The 19,850-nt window shown below is 40.4% G+C and overlaps 1 protein-coding gene across 1 annotated transcript in view; it reads right to left on the reverse strand.

Moving 5' to 3' along the window:
* Positions 1-19,850, reverse strand: part of Xpd (general transcription and DNA repair factor IIH helicase subunit Xpd) — a 152,060-nt gene that overhangs the window by 98,656 nt on the left and 33,554 nt on the right. The window contains exons 5-8 of the mRNA XM_067151069.2: positions 14,896-15,019; positions 14,681-14,777; positions 6,224-6,357; positions 4,460-4,628 (exon numbers count right to left, since the gene is read on the reverse strand). Coding sequence (XP_067007170.2) covers positions 4,460-4,628; positions 6,224-6,357; positions 14,681-14,777; positions 14,896-15,019 — 524 coding nt within the window. The remainder of the gene's footprint in view (positions 1-4,459; positions 4,629-6,223; positions 6,358-14,680; positions 14,778-14,895; positions 15,020-19,850) is intronic.

Consider the following 19,850-nt stretch of genomic DNA (forward strand, 5'->3'; position numbering starts at 1 on the left):
GAACTGAATAGAGTGAAAAGGGAAGCAAAAGAGAATTATATGAATGGCATACTTCAAGAGGGTAATGACCACAAAGGGAAATGGAAAAAGCTGTATTCATATATCAGGAATCAAAAAGGAAAAGGAATCCAAATTCCTACAATGGTGGGAGAAGGGGGTGAACACTATTTAACAGATACTGAGAAAGCAAACCTATTTAGTAGGGAATTTAGAGATTCAGTAGATGATTGTCAAGAGTTGGAAACCGAAACAGAAGATAGAGAGGGAGAGAGACAGAGGGAAACAAGAAGCTTCTCATTCACAAACGAAGATATTTTCAGAGAAATCCAACTGCTTCAGCAAGGAAAAGCAGCAGGGAGTGATCAAATTACTGGGGAGGTATTAAAGACAATGGGGTGGTACATAGTGCCTTATTTAAAATTTCTCTTTGACTATGTCATAAATAATAGTGTAATACCAAAGGAATGGAAGGAATCTATAATAATACCCATTTATAAAGGAAAGGGTGATAAAAGGAAACCAGAGAACTACAGACCAATCAGCCTGACCAGTATAGTTTGTAAAATTCTGGAGAGTTTAATATCGAAGTACATCAGAGGGATATGTGATGATAAAAATTGGTTCATGAGGAGCCAGTATGGATTTAGAAAGAAATTTTCTTGTGAGGCACAACTGGTGGGATTTCAGCAGGACATATCAGATCAGTTGGATTCAGGAGGCCAGTTAGATTGCATAGCCATAGATCTTTCCAAAGCCTTTGATAGAGTGGAACATGGAATATTATTAAAGAAATTGGAGGGAATAGGATTGGACGTAAGGGTTACACGTTGGATAAAAGCATTTCTAAATTCAAGGGTTCAGAAAGTCAAAGTAGGAAATAATGTATCTCAGGAAGAGAAAGTTTGGAAGGGAATTGCACAGGGTAGTATAATCGGTCCGTTACTTTTCTTAATATACGCAAATGATTTAGGGAACAATATAACATCAAAAATAAGATTGTATGCAGATGACATAATTGTTTATAGAGAAATAAACAACATTGAGGATTGTTCAGAATTACAAAGGGACCTTGAAAGTATCCAACAATGGGTTGAAGAAAATAATATGAAGGTTAATGGAGGCAAATCAACTGTTACAACTTTTACAAACAGGAGCTTTAAAACTGAATTTGAATATACTTTGGATGAGGTAGTTATCCCAAAAGATGGCAAGTGCAAATACTTAGGTGTGAGATTTGAAAGTAATTTGCACTGGAAGGGTCATATTGATGACATTGTTGGGAAAACATACAGATCATTACATGTCATAATGAGGCTACTTAAAGGATGCAACAAAGAATTAAAAGAAAAAAGTTAGTTGAGTATGGTTCGTCCATTATTGGAATATGCAAACAGTGTTTGGGATCCTCACCAAGAATACCTAATAAAAGAAATAGATAGTGTGCAGAGGAAAGCAGCAAGATTTGTAACAGGGGATTTCAGGAGAAAGAGTAGTGTATCAGAAATGTTAAAGGAACTTGGGTGGGAAACTTTAAGTAAGAGAAGGGAGAAAACTAGACTTACAGGATTATATAGAGCCTATACAGGAGAAGAAGCATGGGGAGATATCCGTGAGAGGCTTCAGTTGGAAAATAATTATATCGGCAGGACTGACCACAAATATAAAATTAGAAGGAATTTTAGCAGAAGCGATTGGGGTAAATTTTCATTCATTGGGAAGGGTGTGAAGGAGTGGAACAGTTTACCAGGGGTAGTGTTTGATCCTTTTCCAAAATCTGTACAGATATTCAAGAAGAGAATAAACAGCAACAGAGAAAATAAATGAAATGTTGGAGGGCATTCGACCAGTGCAGGTTATTGTATATAAAAAAAAAATGTGTGTGAATAAATTAATTCCATCCCCTGGTCTAAGGAGTTTGGACAGCCAAAGTAGGGGACTGCCTGTAGGGGTGAAGTACAGTGGGGACTTCGAGGGCCCTGGGACCGCTACGGTAGCTGTGAAGGCCCTTCAGGAACTCTGAAAAGTGGTGGCAAAAGGGGCTCTGGTTAAGACGCAGCAGGTCGTTATGCTACTTAGGATCCAGAACGGGTAAAAAAAAAAAAAAGTAAATAAATAAATGCAATGTAAATATTAATGTTATACCAGTTGTATAGTATCATTTGAAGTAATTCCACATACTGTATATCAGTTGACTATATTTGTAAGTAGGACAGGATATATTATAAGTAGAATTTTGTAAACAATATAAATTTATTAAGGATGAGCTGTGTGTTTAATAGAAAACATTGTTAGCGTAAATTGTATAATATTGTATTATAGGAAAAATTTTCTTCTCTTGTTAATTTAATATTTAGTGCTTGACAATAATGTATTTTAGTGTACCATTTGCCACCGAGGTAGACACCTCATTTGCAAATAAAGAGATTTTGATTTGATTTGACTACCTACCACACCACAAAATATTTAAAGTATTTGCAAAATACCACCACAAATGGTAGCAGAGTATCTTTTCTTCTCTTTATAGTTACATTTTTTTAAATGTTCCTTCTAATATGGCATGTTTTCTGATAATTTTCCCTTGGGTGAAGATACGACTTCATCACCACCTCCTTCTTATCATAATCTCTCCTTGTCTAACCCTCCCGTGCTTGATTTAATTTCCTTTTCTATTTCTAGTCCTCTGAGTTCCTTTACATATCTTTCTACTCCTACATCTGACAACCTGACTTCTGATCATAAATATTCCCCATTTTTTCACCAGCACACCATGTCATCGAATCCATCCTCTCCATCCATACCCCAACTTAACGCTGTTGACAGCTCACTCAATGTTCATATTGTGAAAAAATCTTTACTCCAGGTTCCGAAATTTATTAGCTACTGATCCGGGTAACCTAACTATTTGGCTTTTCTCTGCTCGTAAATTTTTGAATCTTAATTTAGCTTCCTTTCCCCAATTGCTTGGTTCGTTATCTGCTAAAACTAAGGGCTTTTTTTCAAAATTTTGGCTGGATAATATGTCTCATTTTTCTACCTGGTATGAATTATGAAATGCCATTCACAATTACATTCTGCCTTACGAGATACGTTTCAAACTAAGTACTGAGTTCATTTGCCGTCATCAACTACCTGCTGAAACGGCACATGACTATTTAGATTCTATCACTACCTACAGTGATGTACTAAATATTGCTCACAATGTTGCAGAGTTAATTTCAATTGTTCAGTTTTATGCTACTCCCTCTTTTCGTCAATTTTTCAATGCACTGAACGCTCCAACCTCTATGCTTCAATTGTATAATCTGGCTCAATCTCATGCTATATCTGCATTAAGTGATTCTTCTTATTATTCTTCAGTTCCGCCACCACTTGTCGCTTCTTCTTCTTCACCCACCTCCTCCGTTCGTAGCGTAAGATCGAATCATGCGAAGGAACACAAAACAAACAGACTTCCGAGGGTGCAGACATGAACTCATCAACTCTTAAGACAGTCAAGCAAACAGTCTTTGGCACACCACATTTTCAGGTATAGCAGTAGGGTGATTCGTATGGCAACAAGGGTGTGACAGTGAAGGGGACAGCTTGTTCCCCCACTCTAGCAAACAAGCCAGCTCCAGACAGTACATTTATACGAACAGATGTGTAAAGGGACAAAACAAACTCCCAGTCCCCAGGTCGGAGGAGTTAGCCAGGAGTGGTCAAAATGCCTCACCCATCTCGGAATCGAAACCGAGACCCTCTGAACCGAAGGTAACAATGCTGAACATTTCAGCAAAAGCACCAGTCATAACTTACAATCAATATCAAAATTAATAAAAATTAAATTAAAATAACGTATAAGAAAGGAAAATCATGAGAAAAATCTGAGGGCCAAGAATTGAAAATGGAATTCATTACCCCAAAACCCAAATCGAAAATATATTTTAAAATATCTAAACTTAGTGATACTATAAGACTGCGATGAATTCAATTTTTAAGCTATTTGGAAAGAACGAATAACAACAGACTTACTTATTGAATACACAAATTTTTGCAAATCAAAGTACGAGATCAAAATGGTATAAGCAGTAGAGAAAGACCTCACAGAATTGGGATCACCAAATCTGCAGGATATAAATGTAATCAGCAAAATTGTTCACACAAGGGAATTTGAGGAAGATGAGAAGAAAACAACACGCCGTACTTGGTCGGAGGAACAGAAATTACAAGAATCGATGAAAATGAAGAACTACTGGGCAAGGAGGAAACCTCAACAAATGCTGATTCCGCGTGGTCCTAGGTGACCCATTCGCGCATAAGAAGAATAAAGTAATTGCAAAATACATTTCAGAAATTTAATTTTTCCTAAGTGTTAGGCATTTTTAGCCAGCAGAGTAAATTTTACACACACACACACACACACACACACACACACAAAAAAAAAAAAAAAAAAAAAAAAATAAGTGAAGAATATCTGTACCTGAGTGGTTTTCTCTCAATGCACACCTTCTGATAAACATCCTTGAGAAAGGAAGCTGGCGACTCCTGCACTACGTGCTGAACTCGCAGTCGGGTTTTTAAGTACTCCACAAACCTTCTGAGGAAACCCACAAAATGTTCTGCATTGCGAATATTTCCTGGCACCACTTCTACATAAAGGCACAGAAAACACATCAGGTCAGCATGTACCCATCCAATGGCCGTATAACTATACAGTAGAACCTCGATAATTCGAAATCGGTTAATTCAAAATCCCGCCTAATTCGAAGAAGCTCTCGTTCCCGGAAACATGAGATACAGTTTTGCATGTTATTTCAATTGTTTAATTCGAAATACGGATAATTCGTAACTCGAAGTACAATGTCGGCCCCATTACCGAAATTCAGACTTTTAATTCGAAACTGCCTTTACATTTTAAAACAATAGTACGTTACAGAGTAATTTCAACTCGAAATTTATCCGCGTCATAATAGAACGCGTGTTCCGGAACGTGGAGGGGTAGCTTTCCGCATTTACACTCACTTCGATGGGTCTACAGTGCGCTTCATGTTTGCCAAGTTGAATGAAATCGGAATTCTTTTGTATTCAACCTTTTAAGGAACGCCGTAATATCACGCAACAGGCAGTGTGCGGGAAAACAGAATCCGCGAACACTGGCGATACCAACAGTTGACGAAAAAACGTGGTTCATATAATAAATTCGTACGCACCGAACAATATTTTCATTGCCGGTGAAACTGCATTGCTTTATTTTAATGCGATCCCAAACGGTCTTGTGATTTTAAAGGAGAAATTGCCAGCCGGGAAATCGTACAAGGGTGAGGGATGGGGCTCATAGTAGTGCACATGGACGTGAGATACTTAATCGCCTCGCCATAGGAGAATTCGATAGCTACAATGTTTTAAGGGCGTCGGGCACTTTCCATGCCAGTACAAAGCATCTAAAAATGCAAACAGTACAGAAATCCAAAAAATAATGCATTTGCATAGGGGAACCGGCATAATTTATCCTCGTCTTTGAATTGTGCGATTTTTTTCTTTCGTTGCGTGAGGTTATGTTTGTCAGTGATTTATCCAAGTGCATTATTTGAACATTGTAAATGCACCTTGTTGGATACATTTCGGAAATAGTTTTTTCCATGGCATTTGAAAGGTTTAAACTGTGAATCGAGGTGATTGCATTTATTAATGAGTCTTAGAATACTTTGTGACGCTGCAAGTGTTTATATTTCTGAAGTGCGAGAGAAGTGCCATGGCGGGAAATCGTCCGAGGATAGTCATAGGAAAGTTCGATTTTAAGAGCATCGGTTACTTTCTGTGTAAATACAAGGCATCTAAAATGCATACTGTATAGTAATCCAATTAATAAAGCACTTGCACATGGGAGCCAGCGTAAATTTCTTCTCGTCTTTAAATCGTTTTTTTTCTTTCTTTCGATGCGTGAGGTTATGTTTACCAGTAGATATCCGAGTGCATTATTTGAATACTGTAATTGCGCCTTCTTGGATACATTTAGGAAATAGTTCTTTTTTCATGGCATTTGAAAGGTATAAACTGTGAATCAAGGTTAACTGCATGCTATAACGGGCCTTAGAATATTTTGTAACGCGGCAAGGGTTGGTACTTCTGAATTGCGAATTGGCGGTTAATTCGAAATCACGTAATTCGAAGTCCGATTTTTTAGTCCCAACGACTTCGAATTAACGAGGTTTTACTGTAATTTAAAATAATAGTCAGAACTCACCATGAAGAATTTCTTCTGGAAGAACTGGATTAGCTAGGACTACGTCAGTTTCCCGAGCAATACTGGCATCTCGCAATCCTTCCACCAGTCGCTGGTACTCGTCTTTCAATTTCTGAGCATCTTCTTCTTTCATTCTTTAACAACAACAAAAATACATATTTCCTAGCACACATACTGTAATTAATTTGCGATACAATACATACTTGCACTGCAACAAATGTAAACACAGATTACAGTATGGAGAATTGTGCACTGCCGTGCCCTGGAAATATTACAAAATGTTATTGTATTTATCTTTTTCACTGTGGTATGATAGGATCATTATAATTTCTCTGCTCCAGCAGGCTGGGTATAAAAGAGCCCCTTCCACCTTGTTCAATCCAATCATATTCGCTGTTCCAGTTTTTATTCCCAGCCTGAATCCCTCTAGGCTAAGTTTCTTCAGATTTATTTTTCCCAAATGTCTCAAAGCCTTTCTCATAATCTTTTGCCTGGGACATTCTGAACAAAATATATTCTTGGGGTCCTATTATGGGCCAATCTCTTCATATAACCGCACCATTTTATTCTACCCAGTTCTAATGTGTCTAACGAATTCCTTCCCTAAACACAGCTCTTGGCGAATTTCCTCACTCCGTAGTTTCTTCTGGTTTTCTGTAAGCAGGATCACAGGAACTTCATCTCAGTTGCTTGGAGTCTACTTTTGTCTGGTGTTGTCATGGTAGCTACTTCAAGACTGGTACTATATCAGATTTATACTGCGTAACTTGGAGGCCAAGGGAAAAGAACCATCCCACAGAAGGTGATAAACAGTGTGATAGAATTGTGATACTGTCTGTATTCTACAGCTGATCTCATGTTTGATGGTGTTGTTGAAAGAAACATAGCTGTGTTAAGTATTTGAAATTGTTGATGATATCTACGTTGTCAGTAAAGATATGGAGATGGATCCTTTCAGGTTTCCTGCTTATAACCATGCAAACTGTCTTATTATTGCTGATTTCTAACTTTGCCTGCACTTCAGCTTCAGTCTCACATACGTGACATCAATTTGTCATCTTACCTTCCTTTTTAACCCATTCCAGTCTGGGCCTTAATATCCCTAATAAACGTTCTACACTGGGCATTTTTAAGAATATTTAAAACATGATATCTCTGTTCCTGTAGGAGGTATTTGCATGATTCTTTTTTCTTTGTGCTTGTTTGAGCATCTAGTTTTGAAAAACGCTGTTTGTATTATGTCAACCGTCACTTGAGATTTTAAAATTTGTTATATATTATACCATGTTTTGCAAATGAAAAAAAAGGTCTGACGGATAGCTAAGAAAGTACAGTTTTCTGAAATACTGTTATATTTACCCTAATTTGATAATATAAAATGTGCATTGCAATTACAAAGCAACAACAATATTGAGTACGATATAAAAATAATAATTTTTCAATAATAATAATAATAATTACAACAAAAATGTGAGCTCTTATGAAATTTTATTTTAATTGATAAATTCTGTCAAAAGTCACTCAAATGTAAAAATATTGCTCCATTTACCACAAAAGACTTCTGAGAAAGGGAAAATACAGTCTTCTAAACAGACAACTTTACTAATATGTAGACAATTTTACATATTCATGCAAATTTGAAATATGCAGGAACATGCGCTAGGCCGTGAAACAAACTCCAATCATAATGAAATGTAAGAAGTTGTTTCAAATTCACATGTCAATAATATGTTTATTTGCACATAAACTTATAATATAACATAAAATATCGAAAATATAACTTTTGTCAAGCACGTTTCACAGAGAGTTAAAATAATTGAAAATCTTCTACCTTTTTGATACTTTTTAGTATCAAATACTTTTTAGTATCAAAGTATCAGAAAGGTATATACACTGACTGACAGAGCAAATGCAACACCAAGAAGGAGTGGTTCGAAAGGGATGAAAGTTGGGGAAAAAACAGAGACGGTACGGACGAATAATTGATGTTTATTTCAAACCGATATGCAGGTTACACAATGCGCATGGCATCGACTCAGTAGGATGTAGGACCACCGCGAGCGGCGATGCACGCAGAAACACGTCGAGGTACAGAGTCAATAAGAGTGCGGATGGTGTCCTGAGGAATGGTTCTCCATTCTCTGTCAACCATTTGCCACAGTTGGTCGTCCGTACGAAGCTGGGGCAGAGTTTGCAAACGGCGTCCAATGAGATCCCACACGTGTTCGATTGGCAAGAGATCTGGAGAGTACGCTGGCCACGGAAGCATCTGTACACCTCGTAGAGCCTGCTGGGAGATGCGAGCAGTGTGTGGGCGGGCATTATCCTGCTGAAACAGAGCATTGGGCAGCCCCTGAAGGTACGGGAGTGCCACCGGCCGCAGCACATGCTGCACGTAGCGGTGGGCATTTAACGTGCCTTGAATAAGCACTAGAGGTGACGTGGAATCATACGCAATAGCGACCCAAACCATGATGCCGCGGTGTCTAGCGGTAGGGCGCTCCACAGTTACTGCCGGATTTGACCTTTCTCCACGCCGACGCCACACTCGTCTGCGGTGACTATCACTGACAGAACAGAAGCGTGACTCATCGGAGAACACGACGTTCTGCCATTACCTCATCCAAGTCGCTCTAGCCCGGCACCATGCCAGGCGTGCACGTCTATGCTGTGGAGTCAATGGTAGTCTTCTGAGCGGACGCCGGGAGTGCAGGCCTCCTTCAACCAATCGACGGGAAATTGTTCTGGTCGATATTGGAACAGCTAGGGTGTTTTGCACATGCTGAAGAATGGCAGTTGACGTGGCGTGCGGGGCTGCCACCGCTTGGCGGCGGATGCGCCGATCCTCGCGTGCTGACGTCACTCGGGCTGCGCCTGGACCCCTCGCACGTGCCACATGTCCCTGCGCCAACCATCTTCGCCACAGGCGCTGCACCGTGGACACATCCCTATGGGTATCGGCTGCGATTTGACGAAGCGACCAACCTGCCCTTCTCAGCCCGATCACCACACCCCTCGTAAAGTCGTCTGTCTGCTGGAAATGCCTCCGTTGACGGCGGCCTGGCATTCTTAGCTATACACGTGTCCTGTGGCACACGACAACACGTTCTACAATGACTGTCGGCTGAGAAATCACGGTACGAAGTGGGCCATTCGCCAACGCCGTGTCCCATTTAGCATTCACTACGTGCGCAGCACAGCGGCGCATTTCACATCATGAGCATACCTCAGTGATGTCAGTCTACCCTGCAATTGGCATAAAGTTCTGACCACTCCTTCTTGGTGTTGCATTGGCTCTGTCAGTCAGTGTATTTTAGTATCAAATACTTTTTAGTATCAAAGTATCAGAAAGGTGGAAGATTTTCAATTATTGTAACTCTCTGTGATTAGATTTTGATACGGAAAATGAAGCTGATTACTTGCAAGCACATGTTTGCCGCGAGAAGCCATTTCTTAGAGCTCAATGAGTGACAACATCTACTGATGCATGTTGATTGAAAATATTGAAAATTCTCTAACTTAGATATATAATACTGTCATCTGCTTAAATACTCTCGTAACTAATACATGAAGAAACACGATGTAACCACCAGAATGCGTGCATAGCTCGTTCTCGATTTTTAGTGAAATGTCAAACCTTACGACGGGCTATGCCCGCAGCGCGGTCTGAGCCTAATTTCGGCCGCTGCGAGCTATGCTCGCAGTTAGACCGGGAAGAGTTAAATACCCTTTACTACCCCATCCATCACAGTAATGAAGAGTGGTGTGGATAAACAACTACCCTCCTGCTCCTGGTTGCAAATCAATATAATCTACGAGATTGCATTAACAACTAACCTGCTGAACGCCACACTTGGTTGCAAATCAATCTGATCTACGAGTTTGGACTTGAACACAGCTCTTTGTCTGACACAGGTAATAATGCCCTCTGGCATTTCTTTCCGCATCCGGCTTTCCCAAATATATTTACATGGTATATGGCCATATGCCTTCTCAATATCCAGAAAAAAAGCAATAATTGTCTTATTATTTTGGGAAGAGAATTTTTCTTTTTTTTTTCTAGTAGCTTTAAGTTGCATAGACACAGATAGGTCCTATGGCAACGATGGGATAGGAAAGGCCTAGGAGTTGGAAGGAAGCGGCCATGGCCTTAATTAAAGTACAGACCCAGCATTTACCTGGTGTGAAAATGGGAAACCACAGAAAACCATCTTCAGGGCTGCCGACAGAGGGGTTGGAGCCCAATATCTCCCAGACGCAAGCTCATAGCTGCGCGCCTCTAACCACATGGCCAACTTACCCAGTGGGAAGAGAATTTAGGTAGCAAAAATAAGGTCTATAGTTAATCTGGCTGGTCAGAATCCACGCAGTTCTTTTTTCCTGTTTAGGCCTGACAGCAGTGTTCTTATTTTAATTTCAAGACCGAGCTCGATAGCTGCAGTCGCTTAAGTGCGGCCAGTATCCAGTATTCGGGAGATAGTAGGTTCGAACCCCACTGTCGGCAGCCCTGAAAATGGTTTTCCGTGGTTTCCCATTTTCACACCAGGCAAATGCTGGGGCTGTACCTTAATTAAGGCCACGGCCGCTCCCTTCCCCACTCCTAATCTTTCCCTGTCCCATCGTCGCCATAAGACCTCTCTGTGTCGGTGCGACGTAAAGCAACTAGCTTAATTTCAAGAATGCACTAATATATTTTCAAACCGTGAGAGAATAGAGTAATTCCTCTGTGGTAGTGGAATGATCACTCTTCATATGCAGTCATTGAGAACATGAGTTTCTGCCCATTATTGCAATATACCACATGGCAAAAAAGTAATACATACACATTCACAAACAAGAAACATGGATGTTTCTGAGCAACACATCTGCCTAAATTCACATTCTGTACATGCATTGTTTTCCTATTTAATCACACCAGCACTGAATTTGTTTGTTTTTCATTTTCTTTATTGTTCTTTCTACTTTGAGCCAGGTCATCTGTTTTACATGATGGAGCATAGCTTTCCATAACTGGAGGACCATCATTAATCATGATCTTATCACCATCTTATCAAAGTATCACCAAAACTCCTGTAAAATGTTGGTAACCTCTCTATTTGGGAGGTTTATTGCTCCAGTGGTTTCACAGTTTCTTCACTGGTTTTTGATCATGCAACACAAATGTTTTGTATATTTTCTTTCTTGATCATTTTTTTTTTTTTGCCGGATCCTCCTTAAATTTCTGCTCTTCAGTTTCATCAATTGAAGGGTTCAGTGAAATAAGGGCCCATCCCAACCGATAGCTGAATTTCAGTTTTGTAAGGCATAGGTATTTTGGAGTCATCTTCTATCGGGCAGAAAGCTAATTTTATGAAGAATATATGTGCCAAATTTCGTTTACACATGCTGGGCTGAGTGACTCAGACGGTTGAGGTGCTGGCCTTCCGACTCCAACTTGGTAGGTTCAATCCAGGCTCACCCCGGTGATATTTGAAGAGGCTCAAATACGTCAGCCTCGTGTCCACAGATTTACTGGCATGTAAAAGAACTCCTGCGGAACTAAATTCTGGCACCTCAGTGTCTCTGAAAACCGTAAAAGTAGTCAGTGGGAGATAAAGCCAATAACATTATTAACATCTACACGTCATTCATATATATGCCAGAGACCTGGGTACTAACAAAAAAGACAGGTGAAAGGTCAGAGAAAGAAATGAAGATGTTAGGAAGGAAATCAGAGTGATGATGACGGTTGTCGTTTAAAGGGGCCCACTGGGCGAGTTGGCTGTGCGGTCAGGTGCGTGCAGCTGTGCATGTGGGAGATAGTGAGTTCGAACCCCACTGTCGGCATTCCTGAAGATGGTTTTCCGTGGTTTGCCATTTTCACACCAAGCAAATGCTGGGGCTGTACCTTAATAAAGGCCACGGCCGCTTCCTTCTCACTCCTGGGCCTTTTCTATCCCATCGTCGCCGTAAGACCTATCTGCGTCGGTGCGACATTAAGCCAATTGTATAATAAAAATTAAAAAAATTAAAAAAGCTTAAAGGGACCAGCTTAATGAGACCTAACATCTAGGTCAACAGCTCCTAGAAATCAGAATGGAAAAGCTTTCAAACAGAATGGACAAAAATAGACCGAGATAGTTTGGACAAGTTAAGAGGCTGGAAGAGGGAAGGATACAGAGGCAGGTAATGGAGGTTAATACTGAAGGAAGGAGCACGAGAGGTAGGCCCAGACTATGGTAGATGGACTTGGTAAGTGGGGTGAAATGTCAGGCTGTAAGTTTCACAATAAAAGTCCTCTCAGTTTTAATTACGATATTGATGGGGTGGAAGTACCTCACATATGATCAATGTAACTAACTAGGTATTAATATAAGGAAAGATCTTCATTGGAGTAATCACATTAAAGAGGTTGCATATAAAAGTTAGGCCTACACATCTATTCATGTGGTTATGAGGGTATCCAGGGGTTGCAGTAAGAATGTAAAGAGGGCATATAAGTCACTGGTAAGATCGCATCTGGTTCCCTGTGTATGGGATGCTCATCACGATTACTTGATCTGGGAACTGGGAAAAATCCAAAGAAAAGCAACATGATTTTTCTTTTCAATTTGCTTTATTTCACACCGACATAGATAGGCCTTATGGTGATGATGGGATAGCAGTGGGAAGGAAGCAATCATGGCCTTAATTAAGATACAGCCCCAGCATTTGCCTGGTATGAAAATTGGAAACCACAGAAAACCATCTTCAGGGCTGGTGACAGTGAGGTTTGAACCCATTATCTCCTAAATGCAAGCTTATAGCTATGCGACCCAAACCACAGCAGTTCACTTTGTCACGATTTGTTCTGGATGATTTCCGACAAAAGAGTGGTGTTACAAAAATGTTGGACATTTTGGGCTGGGAAGACTTAAAAGTAAGGAAAAGAACAGCTCGAATGATGTTAGTAGACAAATAGGTTTGAAGGGAGTTTAAAAAAAAAAGAAAAAAAAAAAAAAAGGAAATTCAAGAGAACAAATAGGGGCAAATATTTGTTTGTAGGAAGAGGAATTAGGGATTGGAATAATTTACCAAAGGAGATGGTCAGCAAATTTCTTTGAAATCACTCAGGAAATACTAGGCCAACAAGTGACAAGAAATCTGCCACATGAGTACAAGTCCTAAATGCAGATCAGTGGTGACCGACCATATTGACTCGATCAAGAACAATATAATAAGGGACCTGGATTGAAACAAAGTAAAGAAGCAGCAATGGTGGATGGATAGAGGAAAATAGAAAAGGTGCCATTAATGCCCCGACCAGGAAAAGGGAAAGTGATGATGACTACGTCAAGTGAAATTTTTCATAATATTTGTTCTTGTATTTTAGAAAGTGAACAAGTTTTTTTATTGTGAGTGCAGACCATTCAAAGGCATTAGTGAAAATATGCTTAAATATTGAGTGGTGATATTTGTTTGAATTTTGGGTTGATGTGGATAGAACTCAAGGGTTAAGATAGACTGCAGAGTGTGCCATGAATGAAAGCTCTAGCACCAGAGTGAACTTACAAGGAAGGGTCCATGTAGTTGTTGCCGATATCTGAATGGGACAAATTTGTTTTGGAACATCGGAAAGATCTATGGCACGATTTGGGATGCTATGGAGATGCCGTAGTTGGGAGAGGGCAAGGAATAACTTTGAAGGGAAGGGGTAGAAAAGATGAGTCACGGAACTAGTTCTGCTAGTTGTAAGTTATAGATGTTGGTTCCTATAGGGTGGTGTGCTATTTACCATCTGATGAGCCCAACTTAGCACACTGGGGCAAAATGCTGGCAACCAGGATTGAGTTAGCTGAAAAATGTACAATGTCCAATAACGGACCAACTATATTAGTTGTAAGTTAGACATGAATTCAGTCTGTTGTGTGCTTCATACAGATGGAAATAAACCATAATGAGTAAGTTGCTAGTGGACATTTTTGATACAGTGTACAGCTTATAGTCCTTGAAAACATGAAGTACTTGACTGCAGACAAGCTTGTTATTCAAGAGTGTAATACATTTTTTACTGTTGAAGAAATCACAGATGATGAGGAAAATGATAAATGATTTTGGTGATGATTCAGCATTATAAGATAATTCATACCCAGAAAGGTCTCACTTCAGTTGATTCTTACGAAATTAGTAGTTCTTTGTACGCTCCATCCACCACCCAGTAAGAAGAGCACAAAATTCCCTGAAGGGTACTTGACTGATGCTCATAAAATCTGGATAGAGAGTCAAGAGGAAAGTATTCTCCTCCACAGCTGTGTCCTACGAGATAGGCAAAACAAATTTCTTCTAAACATCATGGAGGGGAAAATGCTGGGGAGAGAGGAAGATAACTGAGAAGGAAATATATGGATAAGCATTTAAAGAAAGTAACTGATGAAAATAAAAATTTTCCAACTTGGAACAGTGCAGTATGACAAAAGATCCAAGAATTATAAGCCTTACTCAGATATAGTGCGTTCCAGAACTTGGAGGTTAGAGGTGCTCTTATCAATAACTCTTCGATTGATTTTCACACTCATTGAATCTATACAAACGTTATCTGCAATAAACAAATTTAAAGAAGAAACATTAGAACATATGAAATGACGTAATAAAATTAAGATGATAGTCAATCTTCCAATACTACCCATATCAAGGTGAGCTAGCAAACTCCTTACCTATGTTGTGAGCTTCATCGAACACCACAACAGCCGATCTGGTGAGCTCCTTAGAGACGACATCTGCAATCTTGGGATCTAGTAGATAATGGTAGCTGTAGACTATAATGTTGGCATGTAGTATCTGAAATCATCAATACGAGGATGAATACTGTCCACATAATGTGGCTAGGGTCATTTACTTTTGACCTAAAACTCAGTCAAGGTAGAGTAGAACCCCAGTAATCCGAACTAGTCTGTTCAGATTTGGAAATGTTTAGATTATCCAGAAAATAAATTTAATACTGTAGCTAATACAGAATACATACAGTATTGTTAAACAGTGCATTACAAAATGGTTAGCGTGCTGGTCATTGGTCACAGGCGACCTGGGTTTGATTCCCGGCAGGGTCGGGAATTTTAACCATAACTGGTTAATTTTCCTGGCAGGGGGGCCAGACGTATGTGTCGTCTTCATCATCATTTCATCCTCAACACGACGCACAGGTCGCCTATGGAGTCAAATCAAAAGACCTGCATCTAGCGAGCCGAAGTTGTCCTTGAACACTCCCGGCACTAAAAGCTAATTCATTTCACAGTAATGATGTTTTCATGCAATAAACATGCTTTGTAAGTACAGTACAGAGTCATAATCATCCTCCTCCTTTCCCCCCAACCAAGCTCCTGCCACTTCTCCACTTTCCTCTCTCCTTCTACCTCTCCTCTTCCGTAATACTGGACCAGTCTTCTTCTTATACTCCTCTTTCTTGTTCTAGGTGTCCCTCTCACTCTCTTCCTCTTATACTCCATCTCCATCATCTGGTTTGGTATTATTTTCTCCTACATCCCTTTTACATGTGCAAACCATCTTAGTTTACTCCTATCAATTCTCTCATTTAGGTTTTCTATTCCAATTTCCTTTCTAACATCAGCAGCAAGAGTCTGCCAACGAACGATGGAGCGGGTAATACTGCGGGTTAACTTATGCGACCAAATCCGGAATGAGATCAGGAATCACAGCTGCAGTGGAGTGAATGGCGAAGCTCAAGTGGAAATAGGCAAGAAGTAATGTCAAGTGGTCCAAAAGTTTTTGTACAGTGGATACCCCAAGAGTCAAGGAGAAGTGTTGGTCGAACGCAAGCAAGATGGCATGATGACATCCAATATCCTGTCAGGAGGAAATGGATACAGACTGCCCAGTAGAGGACAGTGTGGAATAAATTAGAAGAGGCCCATGTTCAGCAGTGTTCATCATGCTGCTGTGTCTCAACGTATGTCCTATAAATCTAATTTTTGTCACTAACATTTCTCTTATAAACTTCCTGTACTCTCTAACTTTCCACAATACTCATAGTTATAATATAACTATGCTGTATTTGGATTCTATTCCACTAAATGGTAGCTTAAATATCATTTTTAAATATAGTAAAGCTTTTGATTGAGGGCATAATTCTTTCTGCACATGGACTTGTAATCAAAGCACTCGTATATCAAAGTGAATTTTCCTGTAAGAAATAATTTAAAGGCAGATGATTTGTTCAACAACCCAAAAATATACAGTCCACATGACAATCAATTTTCCTACATCTTCTAGAACATCCAGCATCCAGACCCTTTAGTTCTTCATCAATATAGTGGAATTAGTTGATGTAGACTCTGTGTAAAATTTCACAATATCGGGCACATGCACACCTTGTTCACACTTCTCGATGATTTCGTTCTTTACTTTCACCATATTCATCCCCTTTTTCTTTCTGCCTTCCCCTTAAACTTTTTTCTTCACAGAGACTATTGCTGTAGTATAGTTCGGCTACAAAATGACGGTCACTACACTTGCACACAGAGAACACGCAACTATGATGCTATAGTAGACAATAAAGTATATGACACTCATCGTATACTACATGAGCGAGTCACGGTCATGCCTCAGCAGACATATCAGTACTACTCATGGTGCAAAACCTCAGTTGTTTATCAAGTTAGGATTCATTTAAAATTTTTGCTCATCTTGCAAAAGACTGGCAGACCAAGCTGCTCATAATCCAATGTTTTATTGTATAGTTCTCTGATTATACATTGCGTGGCCAAAAGTCATGGGAAGACACTAAATGTGATGTTAATAACGAGTTGCTCCTCTGCGAGCTCTCAAAATGGCAGCAATATGGTGAGCCATCGACTCTACAAGGTGTTGGAATCATTCAGGAGGGATCTGGACCCACGCATCTTGCACTGCTACCCACAATTGGTCTTGTGTAGTAGTTGGTGAGGGGTTTATGGAGCGTACACCAGCATTGACAGCATCCCGTAAATGCTCGACTGGATTAAGATCGGGGGATCTGGAGAGCCAATCCATGGTCGTAACTTCACCACAAAGCAGGGACATGGTGCACTGTTCTTTTGAAACATGGCATCTCATCAGGGTACTCTATGGCCAGAAAGGGATGCAGATGGTCTGAAAGAATGTCCATATAACGTGCACCTGTGAGCGCTCCCAGCAGCCGCACAATGGGGCCAATTTGCGACCATGAGAACACCGCCCAGAGCAGAACTGAGCCACCTCCTGTCTGGACACAACCTTGTTTATATGCAGGATCGATAGTTCATGGGGCATATGACACACTGTCACGCACCCATCAGCTCGATACAACTGGAACCGGGATTCAACGAACCATACCACACGCCACCACTGTTCCATGGTCCATTGCCGATGTGCGCGGGCCCATGCACGTCGCTGAGCTCTGTTAAAAGGAGAACAATAAAAATGAGGATAAGTCTCTTGCAATGTTGAGCTCTGTGTCGAGGTGTCAGCAAAGGGACACGAGTTGGTAGTCGGCTGGTGCAACCTATGTGGTGCAGCTGCCTCCTTACAGTCCTGGTAGAAATGGGTTCCTGACTTCCAACATTCAAATGGAGGGTGATCTTGCTGACAGTAACCCATCAAGCGTCCTGTATGGTTCTGCGGAGGCGATGTGATGTCCATTTGTTACACACCTGTGGTCTTCCCGTGCGGCGGTTTACACAAGTGGTAACATTCTCTCTGTGATATGGAAGATCCACCCGCGACACCTTGGAAAGCTGAATTTGCGCATAATCTCCGCAACGCTATTACCCATGCGCCGATGATCATCCTACGTTCAAAGTCAGTTAACTCGCGACGTGTTGCCATCCTCACGACACTGGTGTCCGCGACAGACTGGTCAGCTGCGCCGCAGCTAGCTGCATCGTTCAGGGGTCACACATGGCACATTTTCTAACGGGACACCCCTTCCCGTGACTTTTGGCCACTCAGTGTATAATATACATTATAAAGCAGGGATGGCGAACCTTTTCCAACTAGTGTGCCATTTTAACGCTGGTTTATTATTCTCATCTGTTGACTGTGCCACTTGTTGTTTTCCATTTCCATTACGGGATGTCTACAACCTACACAACCCCCCCCCCCCCCCCCCGCAACTTCCTTTCAATTTCCCGATTATGTTTCATAATACGTTATATATTTATTCATTCACCGAGTCATTTATTTATTTGTTATACATATTTGCACAACGGGTGCAATATGTCTTGTAAATACATTTGATTGCATGTTCCGTGGGGCCGCGGCGGTTTCCTACGCACTCGTTAGCCTATCCCATCGTAGCCACAAGTCCTATCTGTGTTGGTGTGACATAAAACAAATTGTAAAAAAAATTATTAGATATAAAAATCTAAAGTACTAACATTGCGAATGGACTTCATTTCCTCCATTAGCTTCATTATCTTCCCATGTTGTAGTTTGTACACTCAACAATTAAAGTAATTTCTCCCTCATCACATTTCCATAAGGAAATCTAAAAAACACAGCAATACTTGTTTGTAAGGTCACATTCATGCTTTCATCAAAACATACTGCATATATGTGGGAGTTATCCAAATTAGCTTTCAACTGCTCCGAAACATATTTACTCGTTTTTATTATTCTATCCTTGACAGCAGTTCAGCTGGCTGGGATTCCTTTAATCTTGTTAATTATTAGTTGTTTGTTAGGGAAGTTTTCAAATGATGTGTCGGACGTCAATAAGAAACCTTCTTTCAACAACTCACCGTCAGAAATCTGTTTCCCATGCATGCTGTACTATGCAGTGAGACACATGGAAACAGCCGCACTGATGCCGGAAAGATGATACAAAAGAACTAGTTTGTTTGTGTAATGTTGGATATTTTGTGAAACGAACTCTCTTCTTCATTTGAAATGGAACAAACATTTGAATGATCAGTCTCAAATTTGCGCTTTACGTTAAATGTGGGGGATACAACTGTTTTCGAAAACAGGCAACACATCTTTTTAACAGTCCGAATTCCCTTGGCCAGAGTGCTTGAAAAATACGGTCACCACCTTTGTTAAGTTTCTGTTTTTTTTCGGCACCGAAAACATGTTTCTTATGTCCGTATACATAACCACCAGAAAACGACACTATCTCACTTGACTTTTGGACCTATCAGTGTAGCAGTGTTGCCATACTGCACGCCCGAATGGAACTAGTATTTAGATTTTCGATATTTATTTCTTACACTGAAACACTGTAAGATATGCACTGTCTGTAGTACGAGACGTATATATAAAATATTACTATGTTCATGTGGCGTGCCACTGAAATCGTGTCCGCGTGTCACCTAGTGACACGCGTGGCATAGGTTCGCCATCCCTGGTATAAAGGCACTTGGCCTGTGGAAAGACCTAATGAAGACTCTTAGGCGACCTGCGTATCTGTGACGATAGAGCCGTACCTAGAACGAAATCTCATACTGAATAAGGAACGCACCTAGTCCCCGACTGGGAGGAAATAACCAATGAAGGTTAAAATCCAACTGGGAATCGAACCTGGCACCCCTTGGGCCAAAGAACAGCATGTTAATCAGTTATCCATAGAGCCAAACAGTTCTATGATTAAATTATTTCTTTACTCTGCAAGTAGGATTTTATTTTTCTTCTCTATCAT

The sequence above is a fragment of the Anabrus simplex genome, chromosome 7, assembly GCF_040414725.1.
Source record: "Anabrus simplex isolate iqAnaSimp1 chromosome 7, ASM4041472v1, whole genome shotgun sequence".
Taxonomy (NCBI): Eukaryota; Metazoa; Arthropoda; class Insecta; order Orthoptera; family Tettigoniidae; genus Anabrus; species Anabrus simplex.